We start from the raw sequence: 17,469 nt of genomic DNA on the forward strand, positions 1-17,469 counted from the left end.
CAGTAAAGACAAAATTACATCTCAGTTTATTTGTCAAGCATAACACAGTGAAGTCCAACACTTATTTCCATTCTGGTCTTTGATGCAATATAATTACACATGGTTACTTATAACAAGGAAAGATCAACAAATAAACTATCTCACAATAACAAATACCTACAGTACCCCTCTCTTACAAGCAGAATAAAGCAAAATCACATCAGAATATGGCTGCTGGTGTCTCAAGGAAACACTTCTTGTCTGTCTTTCTGCGCCTAAGTGTATATTGTCTTCTATTTGACACCAAGCGTCTGACTCTCTCTTCCTTTTTCTCACAGCTATTCTGGCAGAGTTGTAGGAAATGGTCTGCATGCCCAGAGGCAAAACCCAGAGGTCAAAGTTCGCAGTGTGGATCCTACGCTCGCTGAGGTCAAGGAGAGGTTGGATCGTTTCAACCAGGTAGGGTGACCCTTGCTCAGCATGATCATCACTGATAAAGCTTCAGTATACACACATATACATTTGTACACCTAATCACATGTATACAGCATGTGTCTGTGTTTCAGCATTTTCAAAAAAATGTTCTTCCATATGTCACACATAATATCTTAGACACCATTGAGTGACAAGGGGGTCATAACAATAACTGTACATGTCAAAACAAGGAGACCTCATTGTTTAGTTGAATGATTGTTGATGGTTGCCTTGTTTAGAACAGAAAATAAGAATCATTTAAACAAAAAAAACAAAAGTGAATACAGATTTCAGGGTTAAATGATGTTTGATGTTCTTGTCTTTAGTTGCATAAGAGCATTTTTTCCCAGTATTTAAATGTCATTGCACTGAAACAGGTCAAAAGTTACTATCAACTGAAGTATTTTGCAACAACAACAACAACAACAACAGAATCTTAATTTATGAGGCTTTTGTCTAATTAGTACTCTGCGAACAATATAACACATAGTCAGAAGAGCTGCTGAAATGTCCCTGCCGTTTTCTTCAGTACCCAAAGTCTTGTTTTGAGTGCAGAGGCAGATATCAAAGATAAATGAAAAGGACAGAAGGTGAAAGGGAGACAGTCACAAAAAAAAAAAAGTGAATTACTGTGGAAAAAAAAAAAAAAGAAAGAAAGATGAGAGGCGGGAGCAAAAGGTCAGGAATGAGTGACAGATAGGCCGAGATGACACAAGCAGCTTCAAAGTGACACTGTTTGTCATGTAGATGGGGTTTAGGACTGAAAAGGACCAAGAAGAAAAGGGCCATTTCACACAGTCCCTAGAGGCCATTTGAGGAGACAAACGGAGCAGGATTCGGTTCCCCTCTGCCTGCCTGCCCTTTTGTTGCCCTGAAAATTATGCCCACAGACAGTACACCAGCCATCTCTCACTTTCTATCTCTAAATCCCTCTTTCTTTCAACAGTTTTGACCCTTTTGGTACCTATTTGATTCTCGATGCTTCTAATACATCTAAAAGACTTACTCCTGTCTGTCCTTATTCTTCTTCGTCTTTGTCTTTCACTCTGTTAACGCATCTCTATTTCAGCTCTTATTCTACTCTATATCATGATAGTTCTTTATCCTCACCTGCAAACATCCTCTTACTCTCACCTTTTTGTCTTCTCTCTCTCTCTCTCTCCATACATTTTTTTTTTTGCCTTCGCCATTCATGTGTATCTTGTATATCTCACATATATGTCTCGGCCAGCCTGTGTCAGCCAACCTGTCTGCCACTGACAGCTGAAGATCATTTCTGTCAGACCAAAACATCCAATTATGCATGGTGGCTGTCAAGTACCATGTTGTCATGGTAACTATGCAGAGTTGAGCGGGTGTCTTGTTGACATTTACAGGGTTGAAACGCCTACCTTCAATCTAGACCAGGTGGCAGAGCGTGGCTGAGCTTTGTGGCTGTGCCAGATAAGAGAAAAGAATCAGAGAGTGTTAAACTGCCTAACGTGGCAGGATTTTTGATGTACATCCACAATAGTTAAACATCCACAAGCGTAGCCGTACATTTTATCACATGTGCCCACACCCGCCTGTACACAGTTTCACATAGTTGCCGTACATACATTAAACTGTTAAACATCAGACACAAAATTATGTTCATGACTGAATTCAGACATTTAAACTTGTGACACTCACCTGTGACAGCTAAGAACCCTGGGTACTATCCAAAGCGATTCATATAGATCAAGGCGGTTTTGTTCAAAATTCTCTGGCCTCTGCCAGCCCTTGTAATAGGCTAGTACCATTTCACGCTCAAACAGCATTGGACAGGCTTAAAGGCACACTCCTTGATTTTCTTATAGCAGCCCGTCACTCCTCCCAAATCACCAAATTTCCTCCCAAAGTCTGACACCTCAACCGTGAGAGGAAATTCTGAGGTGCTGTTCAACATTTAAATTGAACTCGACATTCTCATTTAGTAAGTAGCTTTTAACTCAGTAGTTGTTAAAAATCAAAATGCCATTTTGTCTCTCTTTTGTCATTGTCTGCAGTTAAAATAATTTTTCGTTAAACACCATTAGAATGGAATGATCCTCGTTTAAAAAACAAAGTCTTAATACAAGGCACAAGCCAAATATTCTAGTTTTTGAGCAAACAAGGTCATCACTTGTCCCAGGCTCTCTTTATCCTTCCTACAGAGCCCTCAACATATGTTTAGAGACAGAGCCATTATATGATAATCTTCCAGGTGGGCGAGTCAGCTCACAAAATAAATTTATTTGCAGATTGATTTTGGCAAGCCCATCTGGATCCCTTTCCAAATCACAAACCTTACGGGACACCCTTGCTGCCTTTTAGGCTGTAAAGTTGATTGCAGTTCAATCAGGAGAGAGTTGTTTACAGATTTAAAGAACTGTTAATCCATACAATTTAGATTTGTTTGTGCACTCTACATTGACAAAGCTCAGTGGCTGAGGACTTATAACTGAAACAGCAATATAACCTGGAATGAGATGACAATCATCACTCAGATTCTGTGATGCTGGAGTCTTGATGCTGGTGGTGACCTCATGCTGGTTTGTAGGCCAGAGGCTGTAAGCGGTGCACTGCTAGTCCAACTGGACTAAGTGATCAGCACTCGCTGTGTGGATACATGAGAGAAGTAGGGAACTTAAAATCTCTGCAGCCACTGAGGTAACGGCAAAGTGCTTGGCATTGATCAGCAACACCTGCGCACCCCTGCTACAATATTACAGATTATGTCTTTACATAAATATATTCATTTGAATGACCAATCTGTTGTTAATAAACAGCAGGATTTTTCACAGTCTGGCTGGCAGCCCCACACTGAGTGAAAACAAAAACCTGACCTTGACCGTAAGAAAAAGCTTAACAGAGAGCAGCGTTGTTAATCTTCTGCTGAGACGGCTCCCACATGAACCAGATACAGCCGAATCAAAGTAATGTCAGTGCAGTGGTTAATTTTGGTTCTTTGTGTCTGTGCGTTTCTGTACTTCAGTCTTTGCAAAATACAACTTTGAGTCTCAGACAGTCAAAGTGAGGACATTTTTGAGAAGTGAAATCATTTATATCAGTCTTCACGACTTCAAAGGACTCTTTGGGTCTACGATTTGAATTTTGTGTCAATGTTAGAAGTACAATTAGGCATCTCTGTGTGTTTGTCGTCTTTCATCCTCACAGCTAGTTTGGCTTGTTATTTTCACTGAAAAAAAAAAGGCTAAAAATACACACAGTGGGAGGATTTTAAAATTCATGTATAGTCTCTTTTTTTGGACTTAAAAGGTATTGCAGGTATTTCAATGAATCCCTAATCTGAGTTTCTCCAGATTTGAATAACCTTCATTCCTCCATTTCCGGGATTAGTGAGGTTGAGACGTGTATATTTTTACCTACTGGAGAGTAGTTAGGCCCACAGCACAGTGGCACTAAGAGGATTGGAGGAAACTGCTGCTGATGTATCACAGACTCTGACCCCTCATCTACCCGTGGCATTCTCCTCTTAAAGCACTCAGATCTCTGCATACAAAATGTGTGTGTGTGTGTGTGTGTGTGTGTGTGTGTGTGTGTGTGTGTGTGTGTGTGTGTAGCTTGCACATGCACATAGCAGAGCGTTCATTGGATTCACACGCACACACACAACCTGTGACAGACAGGTTTGCAAGGTGAGAGAGGAATCATACACAAACTCGCAGCAAAATACAGTATCTCCAGTTAAAATTAAGTTTGTAAAATCTGGAAATAACACACAAATACACGCAGGACAAACCTAATCTCTTGACCTCCTATAAAATGGTCCATTAAGTGAATCAGCCTGTGTATCTCCACTGACGATCCTCTTTCTTGCTCTGTTTCTCTCTGCCTGTAAATATTGCGAATGTGGACAATAAATGTTTCAAAGTGGATTTTTGATTCCCGGCCATCAGTCCAGCTGTTTTTGGGTGGGGATCTTTTTACAATGGTCTATCTGTTTCCATTTGAGTATTAAGACCAGATCATTTGTCAGTTTGTCAATTTGCACTTAAGTAAATGCAAAGTCAGTAGTAACATGTAGTGCAGGGGCAAAACACCCAGATGCTCATACTCACGCTTTATCGCTTTATTTTTCTCTCAGGCACACACATGCTCTCACACACACACACACACACACACACACACACACACACACACACACACACACACACACACAGAAACACACACACACAGAAACACACACACGCACACAGACAGCATCATTAGAAATGTTGAAATCTGTGGTGAACAGGGAGTTGTAAAGACATACAACATAAAACTCCAGTACAGAGATTTCAGTTGTTAAGTGTCTACCGCTTTGCTATCCGGTTTGGCCTGTGGCCCAGCCAGGTACCACATCACAGAAAGCTTACTTATGTTTCACACACACTCAACACATCCCCACTGTGGATCCTGTGGCTCCTTGAATCTATCAGCCAATGCAGAGACTCCAGAGTTACTGTGTGCTCTTGTTTGTGAGGACAGTTTGTCGATGGTATTTAGAAGACTAGAAATAAAGAAAATAAAATGTTTTATGTGAACTCCTAAAGAACATATGAGTTGTATGAGTAACCCACAGTTGGTTTTGTGACTTCAGTTTGCTTTCACAGTGTATGTTTCTCTTAAGTTTTAGCGATGCCTGCAGCAGTCAGAAAGGGGTTTGAGCTTTAAAGAGTTAGTGGAGTCCAGGGATGAAGAAAGAGCTCAGGCTGAGCTGGCAGCCTGTCACAGGGAGGGGACAGATTCTTTCCACTTGAAGAAGATGATGGAGCTGGCCTTCACAAGAGCTCTGCTGCTCTTTGCTGCTGCTGCTGCTGCTGTGGCAACGATACAGCAACAAGTCTCACAGCACAGAGCTCTCTGTAGTTTGGCAAGCAACCTTCATGAACCCAGACTCTACTTTAAGCGTTACATTTTTTACCATCACAATTAGATGAAAAGCTCATAAAAATCCAGTGAACCGTGAATGTTTTTCCACATTGGGTCATATTCATTTTCCTCATGGGTTTCAGCTCCATGAAGACAGTGATTCTTGTCATGTGGAGAAAATATGTGACCCGTTTGTGTTTCTGGCACATAGTTAAGAAAATCCCCTTTTTCAATCTGATATGGTATGCATTCGTAAAACCAAGTCAAAACACATTGTTCCAAAGGTTATTTGCAACAGGGATTACAGGCTCCTGTGGCTTCACATATTTTGTAAATTGTATTGATGGATGGTTGTTTCGGTATATATATTTTTTTCTCACTGAAGTTATTCCATTTGGGATAATGGGTAAAAAATGGTTTTCATTATATCGTTGGATAGGGGTGGGTGATATAGCCAAAAGATCATATCTCAATCTTTTGCGGTGGAATCACGATCCACACTCTGAATCACGAGTCTCCCCGTAGATTTTGTTGAACTCGTGATCAGATGACTAGCTGTGCATATGGCTGCCTGGACACAGTGCCTGTCACGTCGACTCAAAGGCCCAACTCACAAATCTCTGCATCCTTTTTCCGCTCCGATTTTATTCTGAAAGTCCTGTCCAGAATTTGTGATTCGTCTCTTTCTGCCACTTTGACACGTCTTTCAGATGTTTTTCAGCTTGCCGCTAATATTTGACCACAATGCTGTCTTGTTTACAAATTGTGTCAGAACCAATCAAACTTTTTTTGCTTTGCTTGCAGTGGGCTGGTTAGCAGTGACTGAACTTTAAAAAATGAAATATCTAAATATAGGACCTTTTAATGACGCGATCTGTATGATTCATCTGACATCACCACCAATTTGTTTCATCTCTTGGAACACAATCACATCCTCAACATTCATTAATCATTCATTAATCATTCATTGATGTAACAATCCAATGCTAAACATGTAGCTTAGCCCTGTTGATGATGCACAAAGTTGTGTTGTAGTAATCTATGTGGCTTAGCTGTGGTGTTGAGCAATATGTTACAACTACAGTGTGAGGGTTGACAGTCTGGAGCTTAGCTCTTTTGATTATGAGCCAGGTTACATATTGACAAGATAATAAGCTAATGAGCGACTGTACCAATAAATGACCTAATTCATCAAAGAAGCCGGTAAATTAAAGAAAAGATTGCTTTCAGGGCGGAACTTTCGTTCTTAACTTGTTGCCAAGGGACACACACGTGACAGAATATCTCGGCTAGCGCATCCAGAAAGTGGTTGTACCCATCCATTTGACAAAAAGTAGGATTAAGCAGCCGGAATAAAAGTAAGAGTGGGTTTATTTATTTATTTTATTTCTTAGGAATCTTCTTAGGAATCTTTTTCACAAGAAAGAATTTGCTTTTTGTACATTTAAAAGTTATATAGGCTTTCTTGCTTTAAAATTTAGATCAGATTTTATTTATTCATGTATTTTTTTTTTTTTTACCCAGTCCAATTTTGGATGGATAGGCAGTCAAAGAAAAACTAGGACACCATATTTTTTCTTTTGTTCTGTCTCACATGAATCATATTAAAGTTGATGTAGAACCAGCAATCATTAATGCAGTGTGTGGGCTGATGATGACCACAATGATGGACGTTCGTGGTGAGTAACCAGGAGCGGTAACATATCAGGGGGCCCTCTTCAAACCTTTTGTGCTGCTGCCTTATAAGGGCTTCTGAAGCCCAGTTTGAAGTCTGAAAGGCTCCTGCTTCCCACAATCACAGCAGCAGCCATCAGTGTCTGTTGATCCTGACATTTCTCACAACAGACTTTTCATCAACGAGGTAGCTGCTGGAACATGCTCCCTCCGAAAACTGCTGATGTCACTCAAACTGCCACACATTTTCGAACAACGTCTCCATCATTTGGCTGGGAAAAACCAAAGTTCATTCACACGTACATAGTTTCACACACACAGTCTTTCTCAGTCAGTGCCTGACAGGAGCAGGGTGTGACAGCACAACGCCACAGTGTGTTGTTGTGATTGACTCATGAGGGTTATATGAGGTCATGGCCAATAAAGTGTCACTAACGGTTAGCAACAGAATCGGCTTGTGCTAACTTGCAGAGCAGGGGTGTGTGACTCTGCTATTGTTTTAGAAAAGGTTTTTACCATTACTCAGACTTCTTGGGAAATTTGCTCATTTATTTTCAAAAGCATGACCAATTTTTCAGCTTTCATGCTGATTTCATAAGGAGAGGGTGAACTGACTAGTTGTTGTTGCAGAAAACACCACCATGTGTCCACTTTTGGCTCACAACTGTGGAGAAATAGGTGCAAAACTTTCCTGCATTCCTTGTTTCGAGACAGATCTCTCAGCAGAAACATTTGTGCCTAAACAAATAGTCATATAGCCATGTTTTATATTGTTTTCTATTCTCCTTTTCTATAGTCCTTCTGTGAATAATGTCCAACCGGCATTTTGAAATTGCAAACAAGCTTAGATAACCACTGCGTAGATGAAGTTACCCGCCGTCTTCCAATATCCATGATTGTCTATCACTATTCGTACATTGATGCAGATCCAGACACAGAAATATGAAACATTTTTATCATTTATCAAAACATATTCAAAGTTTGCCTGGATTTGGCAGAGGGGCATGTGGTCTGCGAGCGAGTGTGTCCATGCATATGTTAACAGATTTTTTTTTTTTTTTCCTTCAGCTAATATGTTGTCCAGAAAGATGGCATCTGGAGTTTTGGGGTCAGTGATCTGAGACTTGAACTTCAACTTTTTGTTTTCCATCGTGTGATGTAGATTTCACAATAAAAGGTCAACAAAGCAAAAGATCTGGCTGTCAGATTTGGATAAGGGATTATTATTGGTTTCGTCTTAAACCACAGAAAAGGGCAACAGCAGAAAAGTACTTGGCTCACTCTGTTGTTAGGCCTTTGATTTTAAAATCATTTTGGAATCAATTTCATTTTCCATGTTGTGGATGGCAACGCAGACTTTTACTTAAGTCCAGACTCTGACAGCTACTATTACTGTCCAGTCCACAGCTTGCTTATTCTGCCAGTATGAGGCTCTGCATTAATTAAGAACCGTCTGGAAACCGGTTGGCCGTAACAGGCACAATTAATCCATGCAAACAATACATCATATCTCTTCCAGAATCAGCAACTTTGGATGGCTGAGCACTGCAGCTATCTACAGTTACTTTTGTTTGCAGACTGTCACTCTTCCTAGAATACTTTCTCTCTTTCACTCTCTCTCCCTGTCACACTCATACTTTGGAAAGATGCTTGGTTTTTTTTTCTCCTTTGGCTCCCTTTTCTTGGTCATGCAGTCTGAGATGTAGAGAGAATTGCAGCCATTTCCTCTGAAACCAGGCAGACACACACACACACACACACACACACACACTTATTCTGTCTCTCAGCTGATGTTTGTTTCTACACAAAAGCATTATGAGCCTTTACAGTATGTGAGAGAATGGAGAGAATTTTAATTTAAAAGTTGAGAGGGCTTCTGCAGACTTTTAGAGATTACCACTGTCACTTTTTCCTTAAGTCTCCTCCAGCTTTTTCCTCCCGTCTCCTTTTCTCCGTCCACATATGCAGTTTTACCACCACTGCCCTCAATGAGCTGATACTGTTTCAAATTGTCAGGGAAGAAAAAGAGCACATGTCTCGATGTGGGCATGCAAAAAGGTTATGACTTATGATCCTGGTTCGCTAGTTTGACAACGCTATCCCACATATTACAAACGCACCGACGTGTGCACAGACACACTCACTTACACCAGTACCGCAATAGCTGCAGTATTCATATCCCATCCCTAATGACCACATTTCACATTTTTATATTTCATAATCAGATTTTCTATTTCCACATAAAACTGGAATGTGTATCCACAGCTCCCTCCTGGTTAAGCTACACGCACACACGCATGCACGCACGCCCGCAAGCACACACGCACACACACACATACACACACTGTTTTAGCTTCTTTCCTCCAGACTTTTTCAGAAAGTGATTGGTTACTCCTGGCAGTACAGATTTTAGTGTGACTAGAATGCAGTGAAATACATGCAGGAATTCAGCCCTTGATGCTCTCAAACCTGCCCCATCATCCTCTGACTGAAGAATGCTTTTGAAAAGAAAGAGAGAGGAGAATGAGTTGGCAGGGTGAGAGGAGAACTAGAAAATATTTCATGATTTGGGATTTTATTCAAAGACTTTGGGGAATAAATGATTTGTGTTCAGATGCCAGGGTAATTTCAAGGTAATCTTAAAGTAGGCTGGCATCTTGTTTTGGTTTTTTTTTTTTTTTTTTTCCAACCCCTCCATCCTCATTCCCATCACCTGCTTACACAACTACAGGCTCAGTCTTCCTGTCTGAACATTTTGTACATAGTGTAACAGATATTTTCTTTTCTCTCCCACCTCCACTCTCTACTTTTAATTCTCCTTCCTCCCCTTTCTCTAATTGTGTCTGTCTGTCTCTCCTTTCACTCCGTCACCATCTTTGTGTTTTATTTGGCCCGAGCAGTTGAAAATCTTATCTAGATGTTGATCTGAAATTGCAACACTTGAACTGATCATTCCAGTTTCGCACTGCACTCATTTGTCTTGATCCAGCTGGCATATTGTTAATGAACATATTGTACTAAATCTACAAAAAAAAAAAAAAAAAAAAAAAAAAAAAAAAAAAAGAACTAATAAGAGAAATGGTTTCACTTTAAATCTGCAAGTGATATTTAAGCAGGATGAAATGTATCATAAAAGAGGCTGAAACATCCATTTGTCAACCAGAGATATTCCCCGTAGCCCATAGTGCAGTACAATCACAAGATTATAAGGAACATACAATTACAGAAGTTTACCTTTGAACTTAGTATGGTTCAGACCAGTTTAATAAAAAGTAAGAAAATAGCTGTTTAACTGTAAATTTTGACTAAACTTGAACAGCTTAAATATTCTTCTTTTTTTTTTTCTTTTTTTTTTTACGGCATGTTCTCACTATCCATAGGCTGTTGGGAAACAGTATTTAATCCAACAGCAAAGGGATATTCAGCATTGTTTTACATGTCAGAAAGAGAAGGAAGAATCATGTTAGACCAAAAACATTTGTAACGTTAAAGTCACAGCAAATCTCTGCTCAGCGCATCACATAAAGACTGCTGCTGCCATTGAAATGTTCTGCCCACTTGCTCACATTTAGCACATGTTGCAGTGTGACAGATCAGGAGGACGAGCCTTTGAAAGGTTGTTGTTGTTGTTGTTGTTATTTTGGATGGCATGAATAGACTGTGCTCTGTTTTGTTGAGCGCGTTGTTCGTCTGTGGGTCCTGAGTCGTTGGATTCTAGAAAATGTTGTTTTCTTACATATTATTTTTTTTTTGTTCTTCAAATGGACCTACATGGCTTGGCAATGATGTCTGTGGGCTATCCTCTAATGTGATAACTGCCTCTACTCTAAAGCAGATAGAACGCTAGGGGAAAAAAAAAAAAAATCCAATTTGAGGAACTGCTTAAGACTCTCATTGAAACCCAGAGCCGGTCCTTAGTGCAGCAACAGTCTTTTTCTATGAGAAAGCCGATAAGGAGAGAGAGACTATTCACCACATATAAAGCGTCCACCAGTCTTCAAGAACACATATTGGAATATTGTATATCTCCAAGGACAAATTAGATATTCGCTTTTTCAGTATGTTGTTGTAATACGACAATTCCGTTCCCTGCGTGTTACCTCTGAAATAACCACAGTGGGAGATGACATTTCAACAGAAAGGCATAACTGAAATCTTTGGCAGTCTTGCCGTCCCGACTTAGTCACAACAAATCTACAAACTGCGTTGGACAGCAGCCAACTACCAATTCTACAACGACCCAACTGTGGTTTCCACAGCGACGGCGCCTTAATTGATTCCTTTTCTAATTAACATGCTTTAAGGACAGCTGGGCCAAGCGGCATTGTGTTAAACGTCCCCTGAACAGCACGGTTATTAGCTTAATACCCAACTGGTTATCTGGATGGTGTTGGTACACAACGTTCTGCTGTTCAGCAGAGCATTTGCTCGTGAACTCTTGGAATGTGCATTGAATTTATTTAGTTGCTCTGCATAATAAAAAAGCTTAATGTGTTTATCGTGGTTGCTGTCCAGAACCAAGGAAGATGTTTTCTCTCTCTTGCTGTCTATCTCCCGTCATCACTTATCTGCCCTTTGCAGGCGTCTGCTAAAATATCTGGATTAAAGCAGTGGATAGATACTTTAATTCTAGCTTATATTTTGTACACAAATCAATGTACTTTCACCTCTAATTCACAACAACAGAATGGATTCCTCAAAGTGTAAGGAGAACCAGTACCCCGACAGCTGAGATGGGAAAGAGCTTTTTAATTGTGTCTCTAATGAGCCATGAGTCCCCTCACCAAAGCTTGTCCTTATTTGAAGACAGCATATCACATTGCAACCGCAAAACAGGTGGAACCAGTACAAGACACACAAAGAGCCTGTTGACAGGTTGTAGTGAGAGTCTATCCATAACCATAAAATGCAAAGCTGTACTGCAGTGTGCAGTATTGTTTGCATTCTTTCTAAATAATCCTCTTGTAACTGTCCATCTGTGAAAACCGAGCCATCCAGCTAGTGTCAGTGTCTTTCACGTTTGCGGTGAGCACAAGGGATCTGTTTTACCTGCTTCCGCTGAGGAGCCCACTCGATTTTCGTGAAGCCTGGCCTTGTGTTATGGTTGTACATGACTCATTTCAGTGTCGCACTCATTTTCTCCCACTCAGGCGTGAGTGAGGGGGAGTGCATTTACATTGGGTATAAATGAGATACATGACAGATGTAATGAGTTACAGTATCAGTACAGTGTCAGGATCATTTTTCTGTTTCCTCTTCCTCTCTCTCTCTCTCTTGCAGAAACTGGTAATAAGTGCTAAGGCATTAAAAACTCAAAGAACACCAATGTGCTCTGTAAATGTTCTCCTGATAACTTTGACAACAGTTTATCTGCTGCAGAATTATTGGTGACAATCAAACGGTTATACATCAGCATCAGTTTTGTGTGGTTTTCTCATTAAGTCTGCCTGTCAGTTGAAGGCCTTGACTGTCTGGGCATCTACTCCTTTATATAATTGTCTTCCAAGTTAGGAAGGTCTAGACTGAAATATCTCACAACTACTGAATGGATTGCCATGACATTTGCTACAGATATATGGTGTCCCCAAATGACAGTCATCTGTCCTAATGATTTCTGCAGGGCCCTGACTTTTCACCTAGTGGCACCAGCATGTACTTCAGTTTATAACTAAATACCTGTTTTACAGTGTTAACATTATACCTGCTAAACATCAGCATGTTAACATTGTCCCTGAGTCGAAACAGAATAAGGCTTCTGGCACAACTTAATCTACTTTCAAGGTGTATGGAAACAGCAGGAGGTCCAAAGAGGTAAAAAAAAAAAGTCAAGCAACACTTGTAGTAAAAGAAGTAAAAACTTTATTTGACCAACGCGTTTCGGCTTGTGGTCTCCATCAGGGTCATCATAAAACACATTACAGGTGACATTTAAATAAGATAGGTATGGAACAAAAAAAAAAAAAAATACAAAACAGCCAATCGTGTGTGAACACATTGATAACTGCCTATGGGGCTACTTCAAAGGTGGGTTGGGCCTTTGGCCATGTGGATTCAGGCCAATCACTGTTCCAGGCTGGTGAGAAATGTCCAATACGGGACAAGGGTGCCATGTTTTGTTCAAAGCCTGGAAAAGTGCAGTTAAAGGGTTGTATAAAGGGGACCTTGTTCCAAACTGGGTCCATTTGATGTGGCGTAGCACCCCCACAAAAGTCTTACATTTAAAAAAAGATTTAAAAAAAACTTTATATGTAGAAGGCCACAAGATACAACAGAAAAGTAAAAGTAAAAATTACATAAGTAAAAAAAACAAATTATACATAAATACATCCAAACAACATTGTGCACATTGTCACTGAGACCATTTAAGCGTGCTGACATGTAACATGTAGCTCAAAGAACAACCTCAGAGACCAGCCGAAATGGATTAGTCTTGGTTCACATTTACATTAAGCTTTGCATTGTAATCAGTATACATGAGACCATCAGCGTTCATGACATGTTTATTTTGGGGCATTCAAGGCATAGGAGACAATTGGTTAAAGGTCACCTTTGCTGCCAGGTGTGTTGATAGAAAGACAGAGTCTGGTGTCAGTGGCAAGGATATTAGTCATCCCTCAACAACCCAAGCCACCCCCATTCCTCCCACCCACCTCTCAACATGTCTTTAGTGGCTGTTCCCTCCATATGAAGGTCAGATGTGCTCCAGGATTGATCTTTGTCAGCTTTCTCATGAATGTTTAATGGTGTGCTTGTGTGTGCATGTGTGCATGAAGCTAAATGATGGTCAACATGAGCAAAGATGTGTGTGTCTCTATTGTTGCACATGTTCTACAAATCTGATATTCATGTCAATCTAACACCTTTTTACTCCAAAGCACCATTTGTTGTTGTGTCAAGAGTGCTCCTTGTCTGACATGGTGTGATGGAACAAAGGCCACCTTGATGATGGTGGACAGCAGGATGGCCCAGCAGGTGGTCCAATTAGTTGGCCCCACGCTGAGAGGGAAGAACATCATAAAGAGGAGTGTTTCATGCTCCAGGCTGCAGAACTCCAGTCACAGTGTGATGTGATATGTTATCTGCAAGTCAAGGTGTTGATCACAGTTAGATGCATCGGTGGCGTACACATGATGCTTCGTTTAAAGTAAAACAAGCAGTGACAACACATGCATGGTAAAAGATTCACAATCTGTTCAAGATGTGTGGTATAAGAAAAGTGTAAAGTGTATGAAATTCATTGATGTTTTGATGCACTGTGATTCAAATTTCACAGATCGTGATTTGCTTGATGCATGAACTGTGAACTGAAGGGGAAAATCAACAAATGTCAAAATAATTGCAAATGTTTTACATTCTAATTGCAAACAAATACTGTAGATCATGCACAGAGTTTGCCAGAGTTTGTCGTGATTTATTTCTGGAGTTTTTTTTGCAAAATATTGAACAGAGAGTAGCTATAAGAACTGATCACCAGGAGGTTTTATTGAGTTTAACAAAATCTAAACATTGCAGGGCCTAGTCATGAAGTTTCCTTTTGTTTATGGGGCTCTTTCTCAACCTTATAATCAATGCTCTCCTTAAAATGCGGTTGTAATTAAATGCAACACATCATCCTACCACCCAGGGACCTGGCTGCTGTACACCACCCACACTGTTCGTCTATATCCCCAGGATGGTGTGTGTCATCTATTGGACCCTGACATTTACAAGGCCTGATATGTCAGGGCAAGAGAAGTGGCGTGTCAACTTCAGAACAGTAACAGGAGTCACAAGGAAGCACAATGTTCCCCTGGGACACACTGTGCCCCTTACTGGCATCTTTTTGCGTAAATAGGCTTGTGTTAAAAGGATTCACAAAGGGATTTCAGCTGTGTTAAATAAAATTTTGTCAGAGACTCCCACAGACACTAAGCGTGAAATCAGAAAATCAGTGATATTTCCATTTTTAAATCCATGCAGTCATTACTTCCTGATGGGATTGGATAGAAGCAGTTAAACGTGGTACAGAAATAGTAATATTATGCATGAAACAGTGTGTAATAAACCTTGCATTGTTATTTTTGTGCTTCAGGAGACCCAGGAGAGGTTTCCAAAACTGGGCCAGGTCGATGCCTGGGACGAGCTGGGTAGCGGGGAAACAGACGAGGGCAGCACCACAGACTGCGATGATGAAGATGGATGTCAAGCCTCAGGAGACGGTCCAGAAAAGACCTGTAAGTGACACATGCCAGCTTCCACATGCACAAACGCTCACATGAACACAAATTGTTCTGCTTTTTCCTTTTAGCCCTAATCTCATTCCAGTGTCCTTCACTCTGCGTTTAAAATTCACAGTACACATTATGTCCACACATAATGATTTTCAGTATCATTGTGATATCTTTGTGATATTTTTTATTTTGATTTACCTTTAGTCAGCAGATTTTTGTGCAGTATATAAGTAAAGACAGATCCGCCTCTGAACTGTTTTCTGCGGCTCCTACGTTCACTTCGTACAGGGCGAGGAAAATTCACTTTAAAACACATTTTCACTCTCTGCAATCCCCGTCTACTGTATCTCCTTGAGGCTACGGCAAAGGTGGCGGCACAGGAGGTTCTTAAGATCCTGAGACAACAAGCCGGTTTACAGTTGGCACACACACACACACGCACACACACGCACACACAAAACAGTGAAGAGGTGTTAGGGCATGTGTTGGCTTTGATGAGAATCATTTGATCTGCTGCAGAAGCTTCACGTTAATCATCCCTAATTATCATGTTGGTATTTTCCACCTACACAGTTAAACAAAGGAGTCTGGTGTGAAACATTGTCTGACTAGCATGGAGGGAGTAGAGAGGAACGCGGAGGAGCAAAAATTCACTCATCCATGCACACAAAAGCAGCGGGTGCCAGGTTAGGTACAAGTGTTGTGATTCTTTTTCATGTGGGCGGTAAATAGGCCATCAGGGGATACTGTACGCTGAGACATCCAAGCAAGCTGACAGGAAAACATAATGAGGGAAAGGCCCAGTGATAAGATCCTCATTGGAGTAAGCTGATTCTTTTTGGCTTCCCCAAGCGCCAGACGGCAGGAAAGCCAGATGCTGATTCAGCAGTCTCTTCATTCTTAAGGTGTACTTTGTTTCCTCTGTCCATCATAGGCACATTTTACACATACCTCTGGCCACAAACATCAACTTGTGTCTTATGATGAGCACATAAGTAAATACTACGGACATGGGTGCGTGCTGGTGGCTTCGATGTTAGAGATTAAGCGCTTGCCATTCTTCGTCTGTTTCCTTTCAACAAATGTCGCCTGTTGCATGTCACCTGCCCACTCTCTGCCGTCAAAATATCATTTAAAAATATACAAGATATACAACATTATTCCCACATACCATCCAACCTTTAATCTCTCTTGAGTCACTGAGGTCACAATATTATAATTTTTTTGTGTTGCTAGTGTTGCTCACTAGATAAAAAAAAACCATCAGTATACTCGATGGACATTTTCAACTGATCCTCTACTGTCACCACAAGGCCTATTCATTTTCAGCACGCTGACATATCAAAATGGTTTTTCCACCACCCTCCATGGGGCCGCAATTGACAGCAAAGACACAAACAGAAAGTAGGGCATATCTCATCAGTCGTGTCTCTACTCATGATGACAATTGTTTAATTGGTAATCAAATCTCATTGTACTCCTGTACTGTGCTTGATGGAGTTTACATAACTACTTGATGTTATAAAGTAAAGTAAAAACAGCATGAGTCAATGAAAATTAGTTAAAATATTTTAGCCCCAAAAAATAAAAATCCCACCATAAGCCATTGCAATATAAGTATATGCGAGATGAAAGGGACCGAAGTTAACATTCAATGGGCTTAAAACCACCGGTCTAGTTTTTTTAGTGTAGTGCAGAGGCTACCCACGCCACGATACGGCTAATACACTAATCAATAACCATTACATTCCCGCTTACACACTGCGCTGGTCAGGCCGTTGCTGCTCCTTGTTGTGATGTGGATAAAACATGCCAAAGTGTCTTGAGCACTGACAGCACAGCCAGTATCCCAACAGCAGGGGGTAATCAATCAAAACCACTGTCTGAGATTTACTGAACAAAACACATTAGTCTGTGCTTTAAGTATAAATCCATATCCTGGTGAGCTCTGTTCAGCTGTCCTTTAGCTTTCAAAAGAAGGTTTTTCATCCAGAGGTATGGTGAGGTATTTGGCCTTGGTATCTCTCTTCGTATCTATAAAAACAGATTCCAGTATTGGCTCTATCATAAGACAACTCTGACTATGACACAGAGTCATTTGCTTCTCCGAAGACCGACGGCAAGATCTTGGCAACACTTGTCCTCTGAAGCAAAGATAGTCCAGTTTTGGTACATCGTCCATTCACGCTTGCCAAGGCTCGCTTTGAACTCTGTTGTGGGTATGATCAACTATTTTTACAAGTCTTAGTCATGTGCT

General features: G+C 40.6%; 1 protein-coding gene across 2 annotated transcripts in view; it reads left to right on the forward strand.

Moving 5' to 3' along the window:
* Nucleotides 1–17,469, forward strand: part of gpc5c (glypican 5c) — a 97,493-nt gene that overhangs the window by 64,365 nt on the left and 15,659 nt on the right. For both annotated transcript variants that reach the window (XM_023405443.2, XM_023405444.2), the window contains 2 exons: nucleotides 318–438; nucleotides 15,074–15,215. In XM_023405443.2, the coding sequence (XP_023261211.1) occupies nucleotides 318–438; nucleotides 15,074–15,215 (263 nt within the window). The remainder of the gene's footprint in view (nucleotides 1–317; nucleotides 439–15,073; nucleotides 15,216–17,469) is intronic.

This window comes from Seriola lalandi, unplaced genomic scaffold (genome assembly GCF_002814215.2).
Source record: "Seriola lalandi dorsalis isolate HSWRI2012SDOR001 ecotype SW California unplaced genomic scaffold, Sedor1 jcf7180002054277, whole genome shotgun sequence".
Classification (NCBI taxonomy): domain Eukaryota; kingdom Metazoa; phylum Chordata; class Actinopteri; order Carangiformes; family Carangidae; genus Seriola; species Seriola lalandi.